Source organism: Hippoglossus stenolepis, chromosome 23 (assembly GCF_022539355.2).
Source record: "Hippoglossus stenolepis isolate QCI-W04-F060 chromosome 23, HSTE1.2, whole genome shotgun sequence".
Lineage (NCBI taxonomy): Eukaryota > Metazoa > Chordata > Actinopteri > Pleuronectiformes > Pleuronectidae > Hippoglossus > Hippoglossus stenolepis.
Window position 1 is genome coordinate 5,268,227 of NC_061505.1, and position 21,610 is coordinate 5,289,836.

The window sequence follows — 21,610 nt, forward strand, 5'->3', positions numbered from 1 at the left end:
CCTGCCACATTCGCGGCGCAAAGACGTCAATAAATCTAGCCGCTAATGTACCACGGAATCTTTTTTTCGCACTCGCTCTCTCTTCCTCTGCCTCTAATATTAATGAATGCCAGTTGAAGGCTGCCATGGGCAAAGATAGAAACATGCTCTTTCCACTATGCTAACATGAACAAGGTTATTGCTTCTTCCTTTTCTCTGAGTGGAATTGGAAAAGAGTACACTTGGCCGGCGTAAGGTTTATTGCAGAGCCATGTGTAAGCATTAGCCAATAATAGTGATAGGCAGGAATTAATGACTTTATCCATTCAAGATGGGTATTACTGCAAGCCGAGCCAATGAACTCTCCAGCACCAGGCAAGCAATTTTGGGCTAAATGATTAAAAGCCGTAATGAAGAGAAATAGTCCATATAGTGGCTGAATAATAATAAGCCAAACCTGTGTAAAAATACACTTCTTCCACTTCCTCCCTTCCAGCGTGAGGAGATGCAAACGGGTTTACGGCACACGAAAAAACCTTGAGGCTATTTTTAGAAGCCGCCTTTGCCTGCAACTCAGCAGTTGTAGCAATGAAAGAAACTCTCTATTCTGTATTCTTTCCCCAGAAGAAATTGTGATAATGAGGCTTCAACCAGTGACCATGTGCCCATTAATATTTGATGCATCTGAACACACACAACTCGTGCAGTCACACCCAGCCTCTTAAAATACTATACACAGCATATGCATATAAGGGAAATCTCAAAGTTGCCATATATACGATGTTTTATAGTTGTGTGTGTGTGTGTGTGTGTGTTGCTCAGTGTTATTCCTCATTGCCAATTCCCTGCTTCTCCATCTCTTTTAAAGAAGGAACGTCAAGTCATCAGGGAGTGTGTGTGTGTGTGTGTGTGTGTGTGTGTGTGTGTGTGTGTGTGTGTGTGTGTGTGTGTGTGTGTGTGTGTGTTTGAGAGTGTGTTTGTGTCTTGATATACTTGGCCTATATCCTGTTGTGATAGTCACATGGCTTCTCGGAGACAGCAGTCATTTGTTACTGTCCTTTTAATCATGCTAATGCAACGTCTCTCTCGCTCCCTCTTTCTGCACACAGTAGCCTCTCACTCGCTCTCGCTCTCTCTCTCACACACACACACACACATATTGGTGTGAACGCACATTCCCATGCACGCAGACATTAAAGAAAAGAAGGGAGAAAGAATGGAGGGCCCGAAGCCCCCGAAGGCATATGAATATCTTAAGTGGAGAGTTCTATAACTCTGTATCTTTCTCATGCCTGTGGGCACACTTTACACACAGTCGTACACATATTCACATAAACGTGACGCACACGTTCGCGCACGCAAACACGCGGAGAGTAGAAAACGGAGATGCTACCGTATTGAATCAAATTAAGTGGTAATTTTGTGGCACCGGAATGCTGCCACCGTCTTTTCCCCCCCGCTCCCTTTTTTTCTCGAGTGCTGATCTTTATTAGTATTCCACTCAGATGCTACTCTGCTTTCTTCTCCTTCTCCCACTGCTCTCCCATAGCTTCCCTCTCTCTCTCCCTCCCTCCTCCTGGGAGTTGAGCCCAGTGCATGTTAAGTGATAGGGGCTTCGGAGTCTTACAGGGCAGGGCCGTGGGTGCCACATAGCGTGCTGTGCATGTAGGAGCTGTGTATCGGGGAAAAGGCCCTTTTAGCAAATCCACCCACCCGTGTAAAAAAGGATCAATCTCATGAATTTGCCGATAGGGAGTCATTGGCCGATCAGCTGAGACATAGGCAGATAACGGGAGAGAGGGAGGGAGGGAGGGAGGAGGGAGGAGGGAGGGTGAGGGGAAGGGGGAGGTGGGGGGGAGTGCGACTACAGGGACATCAGGGAGGAAATATTCAAAAGTCCAAAAAGGGCAGATTAGTGAAAACAAAAGAGCAGGTGATAGATAGAGATGCCTTGAAAGAAAGAATGTGAACATCAATGTCTGCTCGGTTTGAGAGAGAGAGAGAGAGAGAGAGAGGAGATAGAATGTGTTTATTTTTTCTTCCCTTTCACGCTTTGTGTCTCCCATCCGTGAGCCAGCAGCCCGTTTTGGCGGCAGTGGAGCGAGGTACATGTTTGAGGTGCTTTTTTTGTCAAGCGTGAGCAGGTCCCGGTGAGTTAGTGACAACAGAAGTGGCGGTCGAAAAAAAAGAAATAAAAAAAAAGGTGCCTGTCCTAAATTCAGGGCCTGGTACAGCCTCAGGGCGATTCCTGCACTACCAGGCAGTGTGGTATGTAAATGTCATAGGACTCAGCAGAGCGAGAGGCTGTCTCTCTCTGTTCGTCTGACAGGACATGACAGGCCATGGGGTGCGTTTCTTTGGTTGTGTTGGTGTCAACATGAACACTTTGGGTTTGACATACGTGAGGAGGGTTGCATTTCAATGCAACTTTCGCAAAACACCGGAAAAATCACAAATATAGTGTTTGTGTTGAGAGCTACAGTGTGTGGCCAAAAGTATCTGGTCAGGGGGCTGGTTTTTTTTCGGACTGGGAAATGGCTTCTTTGTCCAGCAGGCTATGGAAACTCCCGAACATCTGCATGTGCATATGAATAAAGACAGGAATGACTAAACAAATCAGCATCACTGCATACTGTAGCTCAAGTGGAAGCCCCGAGAGCAGCCGGCTCATGTTTGTCAAAAACGATCTTGTTCAAATTTTTGCTGTTTGTGGTTGATCAGCAAAAGAAAAGTTCAGCCTGACGAGATGCTGCTGTGCACGAGCACTAAGTCTCACCCATGACCAGCAATTAAACTTCTTCATGGCCATAAGAACCTTTACACGTCATACAAACAAATACCAGAATACAGAGCAAATAGTGATGCAGCAAACTACTGCTGTGGATGAAATCATTTAGCAGTGCCAGCACACCAGCTGCAGACAAAGATACCCACAATTCCCTTGCTCCTACATCTAACATCGAACTAGAAAATGAGACGAATGTTTGTGGGCATGTGATTTAAGGCTATCGGATACGGCTGCTTGCAAATGAAGCAGTTGGGATTAACTATCACAGACATGAGCAAACGGGATAAAACGACCCTGACCTATTGGCTCTGTAACCCACACGTCATCTCTTCAAGCCTTTCAACCCTCGGAGTGGCCATCCAGACGATCGGGACAAATCCCGGTGGGCCACTGCAACAATATCCATAAAGTTTTTACAGGCTCGTCAGTCTTTTTACTGGCCCTCTCTTTGTGCCTATCATTTGGGGCGTGGGCTGGTCTCAGTAGATAAGTACAGGGCCTTAATTTCTTTCCCATTCCAACTGTGCAGTCTCCGTGGTTGGAAAAGCCTTGCTAATGTTAAATCAGCCCTTGCCTGAACTTCTGTCCTTCTGACCTTCACCTCACTGGCGGTTTCTTGGCCATCTCTATATCCTGACAATGGGATTGTGATTATATTCTGGAGTATAAGCAGCTGCACGCCGTCGTCAGTAGATGACCCTTTAGTGCACTCGCCTTCACATATCTGCTGCTCTCTCGTCTCAATCACTCAGAACTCCGAGCAGTCGGACGGAGACGGTGCTCCTTGTCCTTTCCCTGGTAATCCTTAAATTGGCACGATCCTTTAGCAAGTGCGAGATTTTCCTTCTCTTTCTACCACTGCCCTCTTTTCCCCCAATCTCTCCTCTTCTCCTTCACAGAATTTCAAGTGCAATGGATTAGAATTTCATCCTCAATCTCTGATTCAAGCTTAAAAAAATATAAATGCTACCAAACACAAAAAAATTGGGGCCTTTTGTTGTTTCAATGACCCTGTGCACAAAACAAGGTCAATAAAGAAATGTGTTTTCTGAGTTTTGTGTTGACGACTTTACAGAGCTCTGACTTTAACATCAACAAACATCATTTGTGATGAACTGGGACACACAGGAATGCTCTATGTTCCTAATACTGTGAGAAACTTTTGGACATTTAGCGTACCAACCCTGTAGTTTGAATAACCACGGCCTCTTTCTGTGAAAGTCAAGTTTATCGTTCCCAGGGGCAAAGCTGCGGTGCCGTGACAAATCCTCCTGCAGTTTTCTGTATATCCAACATGGCCGGACAGCCTCAACTGCTCTCTCTCTCACACACACACACAAAAACAAAAACACTTGTAAACAGGAAGTCTCTTCAACCCACGCCCCCATGTCCAAGTTACAGTCCTGTGAATAAAGCCGACACTGTTCGGCTGGAGTCAGAATAAGTATGCAGCGTGTGTGACCTTAAAGAGGGGAGGTTTGGAGAATCGCAGCATAAGGAGAAGAAAGTGAATAATTCTTTAAAGTGTAGCCTGGGGCAAACTGCGTGGCTGTTTTTTTTTTCTTTCTCCTTCCTACAGTGCTTTTAGCACACCCCGTTTGTCAGAGGGAGGCATCATCCTTTATCGGCACATTTCATGTTTCCCAGAGGACTCTGTGAAGCGGGTGATATTATTGAGGAGCGCTGAGCCTTATTAAATTCCCAAGCATATTACCAGTCACTCTCTCTCCTCCTCACCCGCTCCCTCGCTCTCTCTCATACACACTTGCACTTATACCACTCACTGATTATACTTCTCTTTCTCTCTTAATTTGGTGGCACACTCCACTGTAGCTCAGCGAGCCCCCCCCCATCCCTCTCTCAAGAGGAAACAAAGCAAGTAAATACATATTATTGCTTTTTTCCCACCAGAATCACACTCATCACGTTCTGACATAGCGTGTTCTTCCACAGCTCCATCCCCTCGAATGACTCACTCACTTTACTTTGCTGCATATGTGAAGCCTCATCCGGCCTGTCCTATTCTTGGTGATTTCTTTTCATCAAAGGACAGAGACAATGCTAATCTTTCAACCAGTGAACTGGAGAGAAAGCTAATTCTCTGTCAGCTTTGCTGGGATTAAGTTGGGAGTCATCAAAAGGATTTTTTTCAGTTTTTTGCTCTGTGCATAGAAAGTATCCTTTGACTACAACCTCTTTCTTAAAACACAATATTTCCAGGCTTGGACTCCGGATGCAATCTGGACATTTTTCAAACTTTGCCTTTCGCATATGAGAAATGCAGCAGGAGATTGTTGAGGTCAGACGCGTTCACAACCACAGGGAAATCTTTAGTTCAGGTGGGGGTGGTTTGGAAATGACTTTTGTTTACAGCACATTGACACTAGCGTCGGCCTGGAATCTTGTTTTAATACCAATTTTACATCTTCTTCGGCATCTTCCACGTGCTCGACATGTCTTTTTCATCCTGGCAGATTTGTATTCTTTCTGTTTATTCCCAGTGTTGCGTCTGTGGCTCATTAGAAATGTCCTCAACACGCTCACTTGCACGTTTAATAGGAACTCTCTGGAGAATGTCAGGAGCAACTGGCTCTCACACATGGCCCTTCCAGATACTTTCAGGAGAATATCCGGAGTTCAGTACATGTCAGAAAGCAGCTTAAGAGCATGAATGGGGCCTAAAATGAGTCAAAGGCCTGTAACTGATCAACATGACAATAGATCCTAGGAGCACGTATTGGAAGGCTGATAATGAAGATTTATCTCTTCATTGCCGATGAAATTTCCACATCTCTCCATTCGCTGATCTGCTGTTTGCTCAGGCCGAGGGATTGCGTGCGACAGTGCACCGGGCGTATTTATCAAACGTGGCTTTTGCCATTTTTTTTTTTTACAACGCTAACACGGACGGTGATGCCTCTGTCTCCCCCCCCCCGCTGCAAGGGAAGCCTATTTACATATGACCTTGCATGCAGCAATTGGTGGAACGGAGATACGCAGAGTTTTATTTTTGCTGGAATGATGTGCTTTTAGCTTGGATGTGACAGCAGAATATGAATATGAAAATATGAAAAGAGCAGTTGAGTCAGTGCGGGTTGTGATATTCATGAGGATTAGACATAATGTGTTTACTAGTTTGGATGCCGGCTGTACTGTACGTTACATCCACGGACCGTACAGTACGTGGGGGCTGCTGACGCTTTAAATGTACACGTGTGTCACTCATGTTACGGAGGCTGCAGCACACGTGTTGTTCTCTCTGTGCGACTCACACAGTCACTAGAAACCAAGACGACTGTGAGATCTTTTTCTGTCAATATTGGGAAAATGATAATTCAGCCTCACAGGGGCACACTTTTTTCTTGTATGTAGACACACAGGAGAGATAGTGAACAGTGACGTGACTCAGTGCTGAAGGTGCGCATCTGGGGGATAGCACGCATTTGCGAGCAAAGGCCCTTGAGGAATACCACTCTCTATGAACCATGGCACAATACCCTGTCTGCGTCCCTCATGCATAAGTCATTCTGCATCCAGTCAGGGGAGGAGGACAGATACAGTACATAGGCTTTAAGAACTTCATCACTGTTTCGTGTCAGCGTGTGCACAAGACTGGGCTGTCAAGTCTGCTTGATGCTATGAAAATTTGATGCGGAAAATATCCTCTTGGCGCTGCATTTTTAATAGGGACCACACAGAGGAATATGGAGGAATTATAACCGGATCGCTCCCTAGCCCTCAGCGTGTCCTCATGCACAAAACTCAAATGTCTTCGCACCTCCAGGCCGAACTTGTCTGGATCTGCTTCAGGTATTTCAAATCATTCGTAGAGAGGATCTATTTGTCTCTTAAAACACCATCTCTGAGCACAGCAGCTCCTGCGAAGCATCACCGAATACACAAACACCCCATCCCGGGTCAGACTATCCGTGTCTGGTGTATATTTGTGTGTTCTCTATTGTAGGAAAATGAGTCTGGCCTTTGGGCCCTCATTGGCCTAATCTGCAGTCGAGCCTGCTCCTCTCCCGCTGGTGATTGATATTTGGAGACGTCGGCGGGACAAAAACAGCTTGAGCTCTGACGCTCATGAAAGACCCGTCAAACCCTGTCGTCGATCAATGTGAATAAATATTTCCCACAACTCAGAAGCATTAGAATCAAGAATGTAGAGGAGATGTAGAGATCAGGTTGACTCTTTCAAGCACGATCAGTAAAATTTCCCCTCAAAATATCAGCAGGGGTTCTGAAGTATTGCTGATAAATGCCAGGTTAGCTTTTTAGCTAATGGGAAATTAAATCATTTGGAGCGTGCAGGATTAATTGGCTCGGTGTATGTGCTGGAACTCGCCCCCAACGCCCGTTGTTGATGCAAACATTTATACAAAAAATGGTACAGGCTTTGAGTGCTAGCTTAAATATGGTAATGTGTGAGGATTTTAATGTTGTGGTTTCCTACCGCTTCCACTAGACGTTCCTAAAGGGTCCCACTTTCCTAAAAATACCATTTAAGTTATGTTAAGTGATTTGTCTGTAGAAATATACTTTCTTCGAAAATAGATATCATATAGAAAAAGCTGAGAAACTATTTCTACCGCACATATTTTTCTCCCCGCTAAATCTGACCATTTACCTCATTTAGCTGAAAACCGACTACATCTCCTCTACACTGATGGCATTTCTGTCCTGTGGCCGTCAATTTCCAGTCAACATAAGAGTCTTTGAGTGTCCATATTTTCAAGTTAGTGCCCACCTGTCCCAGCCTCACCCACCCACGATATGAATCTCTCCCCGTCCACCTCCCTCGCTCGCTCTCGTTATTTTGATAGGGGATCCATTTGGTTTAAATTGACTCATTTTGTCAGTGGGAAACTGAGCAGGGGAACTGAAGAGGGAGAAACGGGCAAGGCTGCTGCTGCTGCTGCTGCTTTGATCCCTCCGACAGGCAGCGTGAAAAGTGCATTTCATAAAGGATGTTCGCCTGTGATGAGCCCGCCAGAGTGACAAATTGGGCCCCCGGTGCTTTAAATAATGCACTATGTATGGCTCCAGCCGTGGCGCTGTAGTTCTATATTGCTAAACTGGCCTGTTAAGGAGGGCGTGTGTTTGTGGGTTGAAAGAGGTTAGCGGTTAGTGACTCAAATCCAGAGCTATTTCACTTCCAATCATCTCCCTTTCTTGTTCATCCGTGTGATCCATGTGAATGTTAATGGGAAACTTGCTTTCAAGTGTCCACTCGCATTCATATCGAGATTTGGTGCTCGGAGGATGGGAAGCGACTTCTGAGTGATGTCTGAAAAGAGCCTTGTTGTCTCCCTGTGGCGTTTGTTGCTGGAAACACAATCACGCACTGATGAATCTTTAAGATGTGGTGTGCAGCTGTTGCAGAAAAAACCCTTAGCTGGTGAAACAAATTGAGGAGGAGAGGAATCGTGGGAATGTTCAGATGGACCTTCTGCAGCGTCGCTCTGACCCAAACCTGCAAAACCTCTCAGGGATAGGGAGCGGCCGTGAGTGGTGCACTCACAGCTGGAATGTGCTTGTGTTGACACATGCATGCACACATTTCAAATCGAAAAGTGTGAATAAAGTTGAAAAGAAAACAATGTGCAGTATCAAGACTAATTGATCGAAATCCTCTTCTTTATCTTAGTAATGATCAGTTGCTCAACGCAGCACATCTACCCACCATATGCACCTCGTCCTCTCTCTCACGGATGTACACCGTAATGAATAAGAATATAATGAAAGAAATCTGGAGGTGGCGTGACCCACAGTTGAGCCTTAAGTCAGAGATTGAGAGGGAATAAGGAAGGTGACAGAACAGTTCCCTCTCTGCAGCGGCAAATCCAATATTCTCCTCCAGGAGGGAACAAACTGCGGCCTATCTGCGAGATAGTCTGTAATCCAGGACACCTTGGTGTTATCAGGCCGTATCACTCTGAGCCTCTTCCTGAGCACGAGTGGCTGGACGGTGTTTAAGGCACTGAAGAAATCAAAGAAATCCCGATTCTCACCGAGCCTCCACTTGTGGAGCTGGTGACATTTTGTCATAACGTGGGATAAAGAGACATGTTTTGTACATGTGAGTCATTTGCAGATTGAACTGATCAAGAGTCATTGTGTAGGATGGGGCCTTCACGCTGTCAGCGACGGCTTTGTTTCCGTTCTCGAACACGGAAAAACACTGTGGGAGGCTTGACACAGCGGAGGCACCCTGGTTAGACTCAAAGATACATTAAAGAGGTGCTGGAGAACCTATTTGCAGACTGGCACATCCTTTTAGCACTTTGATGAGGGCCTGGACTGTGCAGAGCCATTTGATGCAGTTTGTTTTGTAACCTTCCCAACAGGGGTTCTCTCTGTCCTGAAGGGATGATTCTCTAAAAACCTGTCAGCTCACTTGTTTGGTTTCCCTTGACAGTGAGTGTTGGCACATCCCAATGTCTTAATAAATACACGTGTGTGTTGAAAAGCCGTACTTCAGAAGCGACAAGCGACCACAACAGACCCACGCTAAGGGTTTAAAACTGCAAGGCTACTGCAACAGGTGTCTCATCCTGAATCCAAATGGCCGAATTTGAATAATTGGTTATAAATGTTCACAACTCTAAAAGTGACCTTGATACATAACGTGATCAACTCTGTTTTGTGGTACAACGCAAAAGTCCATCAAGCCCCCTCGAAACCTGCTGAAACACACAAAACTAATCCTCCTGGAAGGCATAGACCCAGATAATTTGCCTTCCTCTGCCCCGGAGTGGAGCTCAGTGTGTCTGTTTATGAGCCGACGAGCCGAAAAAACTGAAAGCCTGTCCCTGGAGGTCAACATAATTACCCCCCCCACCACCACCGCATTTCCAGCACCAAATTCCATTAAGGTCGTGACTCACCATGCCCAGCTCACCCTGACGTAGGATGTGCTAGCAGCTGAGCGCTAATTGCTACACTCAGTGTGACAAGCATGGTAGATAGTAGGTGTTATTTGGCTGACTCACAAGCTAACAAGCTAGCATGCCGCCGCCGCTACCTACTTCTCACAAGTGGAGCATTTGTTTTAGACGTCAGGTGCTGAGAGAGAACACTTGGAAGCGCAGGCCGTCGGGTTGTTTTATTTTGTCGTGCATTCTTTTATCTCAAATGTGAAATGAGGGCGTAAATCGTTGGGTGGTTTCTTTTTTTATTTTGGAATAAAAAATTATGTAATGCGTGAACACAGTTTGCAGGAAGTAGGTCACACTAAATCTTTCTGGTAAGCAGGACACAATGAAATTCTGATGCAAATGAGCTCCTGGTGTTACGAGTCCCTGCGCTAAGTAGTATAATACTTTTTATTACGGCTGCATAGTTCATGTGCTGCTCAGGGCAGAACACGAACTGAACATTAAGTATGTTCTGTGCAGCCACCGTTCATTTTAACCGCATCAGATAAGAACTCCGCCGAATTATTGTTCCCCCTCAAACAATCGTTTCCCTCAAACAAACGCACGATTTAGACATTTCCCCTCTTTTTAGTACGATCGGTAAAATGCCGAAATCACAGGCGCACTTTTTTTTTTTTTTCCCTTCTTCACTTTTTTATTTTAGGGAGGATTTAATTGAAATTGTATTTTGACAAATAACCATTTAATGGTGTAAAACAGGCCATTGTGCGAGTGTGCCTGGGAGTGTGCGATAAGAGTAACAGAGGAGAAGCAATGACACAGAGAGAGAGAGAGAGAGAGAGAGAGAGAGAGAGAGAGAGAGGCTGAGGGATGGCGTGCATGTGTGCAAGAGAGGAAGCATTTAGAGGAATAATAAACAATAAATAAAAACACTATTTTTTAAAGCAGTTTTAACTCCTCGCTCACACACTCACAGTAGCTCAGTAAGCCCTACCATTTTCTGCACACCCACCGCCCCTTCATCTGCAATTCTGTGTTTGTCTTATCAAATAATGCTGTGTGCTTGTCTGCTTGTCTGTGGCGGGGCAATGCCGAGCGTCGCCACACACACACACCCACACCCACCCACACACACACACACACACACACGCACACACACACGCTGCATGGTTAATTTAAGAAGTGGCCAGAGTGGCGGCGTCTGTGTGGTGTGAAAACGAGCGGAAACTGCCATGTTGTTTTATCGGTTGCTAGCAGTGTTGCATGTGTGCACCATGGCAGGGCAGCTGAAGCAAATCCTTAAGGGGCTTCTGAGTATTCTGTGTAAGCTCAGTGACTCTGTGTGTGAGTGTGTGTTTATTTTATGCATACAGAAAAAGATGTGAGTTGTGGCTTGTAAAGGTGACTATATAAGTGTTGTGCTTCAGGGATAATGTGAAAGCCTGATGAGAAAATCCCTTTGTTTTAAGATTTTGTGGCTCTCACAACATTGCTTTGGGTATTTTTTTAAGTTAAGTGTCCGTCGACTTGTGTGTGCGGCAGGAAGCCAGTGCCGTTGTTCTTATTAGCAGAGTGGATGAGTCACTGCTCCTCTCCGCTCCACATCATGCTGCTGTTGTTCCACTTATAGATGAGGGCCAGTGGTCAGAAGTGCTCCGACGACACTGTCTGCATTCGTGTACGCCGGATACAGAGACAATATGCTTCCAGGGGAGCATGGCGACCACCTGCTGTACGTCCTGCGACATGCGTGAGCGGGGAAGATGAATGAGGGAGCGTGACACGCAGGGGACGCTTTATTTATGGGGTCCCAAATGGGCCGAGAGAGGCAGGGACCCACAGAGAGAGGACATGTGCAGAGGGGAGGGAGAGAGGAAGCCGCATTTGATAATTGGCTGAGAGATCGTCACCAGAATGAAATTATGCCAGTTAATCTCTCTTCAATTAATTACCTCAGGAGCAGGCCGCAGTATATTCATTATTCCAGAAGGAGTATTGACCCTGCTGAAAGAGAACAGAGCCGTTATCGTAGCCACAATGCCGAATGGCAGCGTTTGGGCAGATGCACGAGGAGATGATGTCATCATCTACTTAGAAATATTGTCCTGGAAGAACTCGGTGGCATCATGTGTCTTTTTTTTTCTTCTAGTCTTTGTTCCAAGCAGATGTTGGACAGTGAGGAAAACCGGGGTGACAGCTCATTACAAAACTCGATCAGAGCCTCCTATCTTTTGCTCCGCTTCTTCTTTTGTGGCCGCCCCCCCACCCTTCACCAGGCATGGCGGGGGGTTCCAGATTATTCTCTTACTTGCCCTTGCCAGGCAGTAAATACTTCAAGAAGCTCAGGAGGCAGAGGATAGATCATCCGCTGCCACTTTCAACAGCACTCCTCCCGCTGCTGGAGCGAAAAAAGGTTGTCGCTACGTGGAAAAGATGTCGGGTTGTGAGAAAGGGCAAATGTGGGTCAAGTAGACTGGAGAAGGGGTTGTGGTTTGTGTTGAAGCATCGCAGATGAAGAGTCATTTCTTATATATACAACAATCAGTAGGAGGGACAGAGCTGAGGTTTGGATTGAATTTACTGTACCACAGAGGAAAATCTCCAGTGCTGACATTAATGCCATCAATTAATGGCGTCCCTAGCGGTGCACGCCATGACTTACAATTTTTTTTCAAAAGGTCACCACTCCCCAGGACTCCCTTTTTGTTCTAAATTTTATCCGTCCCTCCTTAATTGTCTGGCAAACATCTCAGCAAGCGAAGGACAAATATCGCTTTTTTCCTGTGGATATTGTTCCGTCTGAACTCGCCGTCACGGCCTCAATAATTTAGCACCTATTCTTTTTCTCCCGCCGCGCCTTTCTCTTAGGAACTCTTCCTCTTTTTTCTCCTCTCGGGCCGTTTTCCCTTTTGCTTCTTCTTCTTTTTTTATTTTTAAGTGTCGTTCCTCGCTTTCCCTACGGCCACGTTCAGTTGTGCGCGTGTATTCAGTGTCTGTCTGTGATGCTGAGGACATCTCGGCTGCGAGGCGTTGCCGCAGGGGCCATGAAACACGAGACAGACGAACACGGGGAGAATCGCTCTCGCGCCTTAATTTGCCGGCAAGTTTTCCCCTAATTAAATGGGACCCTATTATAGGTGCGAATGAGTACAAGGGGGGAAACAAGAAACACGACTGCAGAGAGAACAACTCTCTTTGGTTTTGTTTTTCGGTTCAGGTTTCATCCCCATCTCGTTCTCCTCTTGTTTCTGTCTCTTCGCATTTGACTCCTTTTCTTCCTCCTGGTTTTTTTTTTCCTGGGGATAAATGTTTCATTTTCTCCCCCTCAGCCGCGTGGAGTAATCTGTATGACACCCAGCGATGCACTCCGTCATCTCCGCACTGATTGCTCCGCCATGCTAAATAGATCCGTCCCTACAGCGGTGTCATTGACGTGGGGGCTCAAAGCAATCACAGGCTCATTTCAAAGCTTCGCTCGCTGTTCTCGTCATCCGAGCCTTGAAAACTTTCTCCATCCTGATCGAGAATAAGATGTTCCACTCGGACTCCAAATTGGAACCATGCGACTGGGTGTAAATGACATTTGGAGGTTAAAGTGTTTCTTTTTTGGTTTTCTTAATGTGCAGAATGTGATCGAAGTAGATTAGATTGAGCTAATGGAGAGGTGAGTGGCATCTGGCCTTTTCCAGGACACAGGATATACTGTTAAAGAAAATAAACTGAGACCTTAACGAGGCTAAATCGAGGTCTTTGGATTGATAGGTTAATGTGAGCAAGTGGGACAGGAGTCGCTCTGACCTGGGAGCACATGTTGGCGGGAGTTATTTACAGTACAGTACATCCTCTGTTATCAAAGTTCCTTATATCATCGCTCTTTCTCCTCTCGTACTCTTCTCTCTCCTTCCCCTGTCTTTGTGAATGTCCTCAATTCTTCCTCCGCCCGTCCTGTCTTCCCGACTCTCCTCTCCACTGCTCTCTTTGGCAGTGTGTTTGGCCTGTGACGGCCCAGAGGCAGCCATGCTGTCTTCTCCACTCAATCTGCTGTTTCCCTTCTCCCAGGCCCTGACCCTGCTATACTCAGCTCACACATTCTCCCTCCTCTCCCTCTCTCCATCCCTCTCTTCATCATCCCTGTCTTCATCTTTCCCTCATGTTCCCCCTTCTCTCTTTGTCTTTCAATAGTTTTTTTTCCCCCTCTCTCTGCCTCTCCCTCCATCCCTTCCTCCCGACACCTCAGCTGTTTGGGTTGAATCCGACGGCCGGCAAAGAGAGGGCCAAAAGGTTACGGAGCTTCAGTCTGTGTTGCGCTGGTTCGTAGCGAATTATAGAGAGAAATAGAGAAGGACAGAGCGATGGTGCGGAGGACGAGACAGATCAGAAGTGAAAGAGTCGGTCGCATAGACGTACGCGGGGCTGGCAAGTGGACTCGCTGACACGCTACAGTGGAACCGCTGTGTGCAGTACGACGACACAAACAAATACACTAAACTATATTGCTCAGAGAGGCCCACGCAACAGACCTTAGTGTGCATATGCCCAGAAGCGTTGATAGTCTAACCCCTTCATTTTTTCCCCCTACTGCTGCAACTTCTTAGCGAGGGATAAAGACACCGCATCCAATCGCTACTGTACCCCGGCAGTGGAGGCTCTTTGAAAAAATCCCACAGTGTAAGCGAGTCAGCTGATAGCGTGGCTGACTAAAGCCAGCTAAGAAAAGCCGCAGCTCATGCAGTTGCAGCTACTGTCCCACTTTCAGCCCGTTTCCTCGCACAAATGAAGAAAGAAATCTTCGCTATACCGAGTCTTTAAAGAAAAAACCAGCAAACGCACTCGGAGCTCTGCCTCACGGTGGCGTAATCACCACCTCAGCAGCGCATGACTCTTCTGCATGAGGAATTACATGTCGGTAAAAACCTTCCACTTGTACGTCAAGCCTCTAACTCAACTGCCAATCAATCTGATCCACCAACGCCATATCCCTTTGTTTGCTCCTCCGGAAGCCGCTTTCGACTTAATAGGAAAGAGGGCTAATGGCTTACATTATAAGCAGACTAGCCACGGCACAAAGATAGCGGGCACCTGCTCGTGGCACCCAGACTGTGTCACCGTTCTCTGGCTCCGGATCCCCAAGTAACAAAAGCCTGAGCTCCCTCCCCCCCCAGGGGATGGAGAGGCCTCCTTGTTCAACTCTCAGTGTTGCAGGGAGGCTTTCTAACACAGCGGAGTGACCCACTTGTATTGTGTTATGTTGTGGTTAATAGTTTGGGCTCGCGGGTTGTTTGTGAATAAGTAACAAAAGCCTGCTACAGTGCCGTGTGTGCTCCGAGGGCTTCTCTTTGAAGATGGGAGTCTTGAAAGGGCTTATGGGTATGTAAGGAAGCAGCGGTGCGTGTCGTCTCCATAGAAATGTTTGAAACAATTAAAGTTGATTGTTTCCTGCCGTATTGTAATTGTGTCTGCTTTAACTCTGGGTAAACTTTGAAGGTCACAGGATGAGTCATGATTTTTTTTTAACAACTCTTTCTAAAATAATATTTTTGATTGAAATTAATTTACCACGACCATAAACCCCCAATCCCGGCTAAAGGCCATATGGGTTTAAGTGGTTTTAAAGTCCCCATATTGATCAGCCAACCTCAGGGGGAGGTGACACTTTCAAAAAACGAAACACAAAAAGTCTTCAATTCATTAGCTCAGTGGGAAACGTCTTCATTTCCAGCGAGCCTGCAGAGTCAGTGGACCGTGGCTTGGAAATAATCAGCCTCCTTTCAGCGCAACAACACGGCGGAGCTGCGGCGCTGAACGTTGGCTGCCTATACCCCGCGAGAGCCGGTGGAAGCAAGAGGTCCTTCCCCGCTGATTTTGTACTAGTTAGTCTGAATGTGGCGGCAATTGGATGAGCACCCAGGAGCGGGGGGGCCGGCGCGGCCTCCAGAGGGATCCGCCCGATGGCTCAATCGTAGGTGTAAAGACAAGACAATCAGTACCTGGTATCCGCTCGTCTCCTTGACGGTTTGTGATGCTGCGATGGAGAGACAGGGAGGGAGGTGCTTGTCCTTTTCTCGCCGGTATCATATTCACCACATCAGCTGGCATGTTAACCGTTTGCCATTACACCCCTCGATTCTCATTCCTTTTTCTTGCCTTTCTTTCTCATTCATTCGGCTATTTACATTTCATTAAACAGAACTATGCAGTTGTTTGGGTTCGCTAATGACAAAAAAGTTATTTGATTTTTTTTTCCCATCGAGCGGAAGTTGCTCCCTGAGGCACTGGCTATACATTGACTGACAATCATTAGCGGATGCTGTACAAAGGTAATTTGTGACACCGGCGAAAAAACAATGGATTCCACGAGGTATTTAGCAGAAACAGGAAGTGTAGCAGCGTATGAATGGCACTTCTTGAAGTACTATTGAATGTTTTGCTGAGAGGCATTGGGAGTGAAACAAGTGATTCATTTGTTGATTAAAAACACAAACCTGTTAGGGGCTGTCGAAAAAAAAACCTCATTCTGTTTTGTTTCGTCTCCTCTTTCTTTGCTGTCCTCGTCTCGGCTGCATCGTGTCCTCAGTCATGTGTCTGCTGTGCATTTTTGGTGCTCTTTTAGTCATAGTTTCAATGCTGCTCAAGGTTCCTCATACAGTATAAATATATATATACATATTATTGCATAAGTGCAAGACATAAAAGAGTGATTTCTATTTCTATTTTTTTCTTTTACAGGAGAAAAAGAGCATTAAAAGTAAGCCATGGTCCAAACTCTTGTTTTTATTTTATTTTTTTAAGTATGGGCAAAGGCATGCTTGGCTTGGTTTGCACTCACCCTCGCTTCTGCTTGATTTTTTGGTTTTTCCATACCTCGCATCAGGTCATGAATAAATTACATCTAACATAGCATCTCTATGACATTGGCACTCGTTCTTATAAATCTGGCACTGAGTGGAGTAGACTCCACCTTTCCCTCCCGCTTATGTCTCAGTTCCTCAGCTCTGGTTTGCTGGATTTGGATTAATGATCTTTCCCAACATTGCATTGACAGTATAGGGAAACTATCAAACCTGTTGTCCTGGCGTAGCAGTGTAAGCATGTCATTTTCTTTCCACAATAATACAGGAGACGTAGTTTAATCTAAGGCCAGCGCCCAGCGAGGTAATTGGTTAAGACCCCTATTAGTGGATTTAAGAGGATATCAGGGCACTTGAGCCACACAAAGCTATTAAGCTACTTAGATCAGAATATGATTGCCGTCTGTCAGTCACCAGATAAGAAAATAGGGTGTTTTTGCTGCAATCATCTCACAAGCACACACACACACACACACACACATTATGGCCCAATTGTGCGACTTCAATTTTAGATGAGGGTAAAATAAAAAACACAAGCTGACCTCCTCCCTAGTCTCTCCATCGCTGGCCCTCCGCTCCTCTCCCCGCTCAGCACAAACACGTTTTGAAGCATGACATTATTTCAACTCTGATTCACGCCACTGTCTTTTAGTTTGAGGCTGTTGCCGTAGCCAGTGGAGTCTCCTTTTCATCGCTGTTTTTTCTGTTACCGGTGCTGTCATGTGGTTTGGGTTCTGCATGAAAAGAAATTTTATCTGCAAACTCTTAACGCCGCTCACTAGTGATAAAATTCTGAACTGAACAACAGGTGCCTGGTAACCATTGTGACCAGTTTTTATTTTATTATTTTGAACCTTCTCCATTAACATTCAGATGCGGTGATGACCTCATTAGGGAGAAACTGCAGATTCACGCATCTAATGAAGGAATTCATAAAACATAGCACATATCACAAGAAACACTAAGCGTTAGGATTCTTTCTTTCAGTCAAAAGTGTTAGTTTTTCATTAAATATCCCAATTTAGAGAAACAAACACTATCATTTACTTTGTTTTTCTCGTTTCTGCTTCTTCTAGACTCCCGGCCCTTGCCTGACGTAGCCATGACTGGCAAGTGCACTCGGGAATGCGACGAGTACGGCCACTCGGACTCCTGCTGGATGCCTGTGCGCACGTCGCCCGAACGACGGCCATCCAAGTCAACCACCACCCCCCAACAACCAAAGCTTTCCACTTTCATGAGCGGCACTGGCAGCGGCAGCAGCAGCAGCGCCGAGCAGCCCGGCAGCCAAGAGACCCTCGCCATGGCCGCCATGGCCAACGGAGACCCCACCGCCGCTCACATGATGGGCGACCGTAATCGCAACCTGCTCAACAAGAAGATGGCCTCCTCCTCCTCTTCCTACGAGGCCTTTGGCTCGCCTCCTTACGGCTCACCGGGAGGCGGAGAGGAGGTGCTGGGCCACCCCACCGAGGAGATCCCCTTGGCACCTACCGGGGAGTACAAGCCCACATCCTGTGGCACTCTGACGCGGCGGGAGGTGTACCTGTGAGCTGGGAGGGCTAAACACACCTGCTGTGCCACCACGTATGGCATTAAAACACAACACTAAGCATAGCTGCTTACCCACCACCATTACAGCTCTTGAAGCTTTTAGCCTCCCTTGTTCTGCGCAGGGTAGGACTTAACTTTCTCCAAAGACTTTTACAACAGCTCCTTAATGACAAATCTAAGTGGATAGACAAACAAAGTACCATTTAAAGTGCTAATTCCAGCTATGGCCTGGAATAAAAGAGGAGGAGGAGGAGGAAGAAGTGTTTGCAGGCACTGTTTAGACTTGGGACGAGGCTGTTCTACTGGTGAGTCGGGCTCTTGGGACACAATCTGCTGCCTGACAGTCAATCTGTACAATACTCAACTCATTTTACATATTCAGTACATGCATGCATTACCCCCTGGTCCCTGGCCCTGTTCCCTGAAGATGACACTATATAAAAAGAGACAATTTCTTTTTTTTCTGTTCTTGATCTTTTATAGAAACAAAGCTGTACATGTGGACTATTTTGACTTCAACGTGTCTGGTTATGCCTTTTTTTATTTCCATACTGGGCAATGCTCCGGCTTCTGTGGCTGCAACAATACATCGGACATGATGGTCATCAGTCAACGTGACTGAAAAGTTGATAAATATGCAGACAATTCAAAATCTGACAAGGACAGAAAAGACTAAGCTTTAATTACTCAGCCCAGAAAATGACATTTATTTCAGTCCCTCCTTGAAATGGATGGAAATCGGACACATTGGAATCTGCTGCAACAACCCTTCGTCTCAGAACGACAACCCCCACTGGTACGATGATGAACACGTGACGACTCTTTCTAATTTACCGGTGTGAACACTCCTCACAGGTGACAAGTCACGCATTGTACATAAACATAGGACCACGGCAACGATGCTAACTGCTCTCATTCCCCCCCCTTTTTTCCGTCTCGATACCTTCCCTCAGTCTTCTCGTTCTTTGTCTTTTGATTGGCAACCAAAACCCTCTCTTAAGAGATGCAAGATCTATAGAGCCATGACTTGTCATAGCACTGGCTGGAAAAAAAAAGCATGTGTGTGTGTGTATGCACCTGGTTGTCAATACACCTACTCTGTTTTTTCCTCAAACACACAGAGAAGCAAATTCATTCAACTGAGGCCAGTGGCACTGACTGAAAATCCCTGGTAAGCACAGTGTGTGGCATGCCGAGATTCAAATTATGGAGGCGCAATTGAAAGTGTTTGTGTGTTTGGGCCAGATATGCAGTATACTGTTTAGTATGTGTGTGTATAGGCCATAGCTTGTGTATACTGTAGACCGTTAATAGGCTTAGGAGGGCGTAGTCACGGCCAAGCTGGTCCTACAACAGCTGCAAGGACGGCCTTTTACTGTCATTCCTTTATTTTTTACTTTTTTTGTTGTGTGATAGACTGAGCAATAAATATCATAATGTACACGTGACCAACCAGCATCAACTTCTTTTTCCACCACTTCTCCGCGAGTCAACCCACATTCGGCCGACACCAGAGCCCCCCCCTTTTTTTCTAGCACTCGTATAGATGCTGCTTTCCATGGAAGGTGGTGAAGGCATCTTTGAGCACGAATGTAAGAATCAGCTCAATGGAAGAACAATAAAAAAAAAAGAAGCAACGACTGAACGTGCAGATACCGTACTGGGAAGTTTTATTGCGTTACAGACTGGAGGCTGGGGAAAAAAAAAATATGGTGTCAAAGTAAAACCAAAGCTTCTCTTGCAGGATGAAGCATCCCCCCCCCCCTCCCTCCATTTACACACAAAAATAGCTTTCCGGGAGAAGTTTGCTTTAAGTACACATTACACGAGGGATTTTTTTCTTTGATTGAAGGCTTGAGTCAGAAATGATAAGAAATGTGGCGTCTCAGCAAAACATCCATTTACATGCACGCTTGATGACCACTCACACACATACACTCAAAATGTTGAGATTGTTGTGCCTCCTTGTCCACGGTGGGGTTTTTTTTCTGTTCTCGCAGCTGCAGAGGCGTAAACTCTCTCGACTGTATTAAAGCAAAAGAATATCAGATGCAATGGAACTTTTTTGTATGCTAGCAAAAACCCCTTTGGTTTAAACGGAGCTGCCCTTTTCCAGCGCTCCGGGCCGTCTATAGTCTGTAAGTAGTACTCGTCGTTGGAAAGAAAGTGCTCCTATACTTATCAACTGTATACATGAATATTTACTTTTTACTGCACGTTTAATGGGAACTTACTTCACTTACTGAGAAGGAAGAAGAAAAAAAAACTGTAAAACAAAATGTACAAAAAAAATGTTATCGCTGTGAACATGGAGATCCACCTTGTTGCTTGCTTTTGTTATACCTGAAGAGACATTAGCCATTGATCAGACAACTTAGTACAGTTAAGACTCCACATACAGGATTTTCTTTACATTTTCTTTTAATAGTTAATTTCACCGTTGTCTCTCGTATCACTACACAATCTCAAATCTTTCATATGTCTCATTTCTATCAACTTTCTACCATGAAAACTGCAATTTTTTACCTTGTATTCTTTCTTTTCTAATCCCACACATTGATTTGTTACACGATAACAGTCAGAAAACCATGGAAACGATCACAACAGTGTACTATGTGTTTGACTTTTCTTTATCTGGTGCCACTTTGTATATTTAGAGTGCTTCTGAAAAAAAAAAAACATAAAAAAAACAACAACATACTAGAGTGAATGCAAATATGCAATTGTGCCTTTTTATACCAATGGGTATGATGAAATGTTGGTTTGGAACGGTGCATAAACAATGACACGCTGACAAAAAGCAGACGGGGTGGCTTGTGGTGAGCGGACTGAAAACACATTTGCATTATCTCCGGTGAAACCCCGCGATGTCAGAGGCTTCTCGCAGGACGACCAGTCAAATGTCGGTGAGCCTATAGGTCCAATATTTCACTGGGGGGGGGGTTCAAATGATCTTGTTGAAATATCCATTCCTAGCTTAGTGCATTACTGACTGAGTACAGGCGCATTCAAAAGTTGCTTGTTGGTAGAAATAATAATGATATAAAGGAATTTTGTCTTTTTTTTTGTTTTTGTCGCGTTCCACTCATGTACATGTATGACATCAGAGGTCAAGTAACCTACTTTGTGCATGAAACAAGCTCTAGGACTGAATATAGAAGCATAGACCGATCGGAGGAGGGAGGGCGGGTGTGAAATACCTGCTTGGAGACATTTGACTGCTCAGAGTTGAGGGAGCCTAGAGATAAAAATGCTAATGTGACAGTTTACTAGGGAAGAGTGGAAGTAGGGGGAGGGGAGGGGGCTGCAAAGGAGAGTAGCTGACAGAGCACACACCTCAGGATGTGCCAAGCAACACAACAACACACTCACACACACTCAGATTTACAGCACATGCATATCGGTAGATGATGAAACCCCGTCCAACACATGAGCGGGGTATGATGTTTGCTACGATACTGCGAAGTGATGCTTTGAATTTTTTTCGAGATCAGATGAAGTGAAAAATAAAGACTCAGACAAAAAAAAGAGGCGATGGAAGAAAAAAACATGCCACACGT

At 45.6% G+C, this 21,610-nt stretch overlaps 1 protein-coding gene across 5 annotated transcripts in view; it reads left to right on the top strand.

The window, feature by feature from the left end:
- pcdh7b (protocadherin 7b) overlaps window positions 1–20,853 on the top strand; it is a 103,277-nt gene extending 82,424 nt beyond the window's left edge. For 2 of the 5 annotated variants that reach the window (XM_035149304.2, XM_035149305.2), the window contains exons 3-4: window positions 16,375–16,393; window positions 17,573–17,713. In XM_035149304.2, coding sequence (XP_035005195.2) covers window positions 16,375–16,391 — 17 coding nt within the window. In that variant the 3' untranslated portion in view covers window positions 16,392–16,393; window positions 17,573–17,713. Of the gene's footprint in view, window positions 1–16,374; window positions 16,394–17,572 lie in introns of all 5 variants that reach the window. The other 3 variants (XM_035149301.2, XM_035149302.2, XM_035149307.2) reach the window with 2 other exon arrangements.
- The last annotated feature ends 757 nt before the right edge of the window (window positions 20,854–21,610 follow it).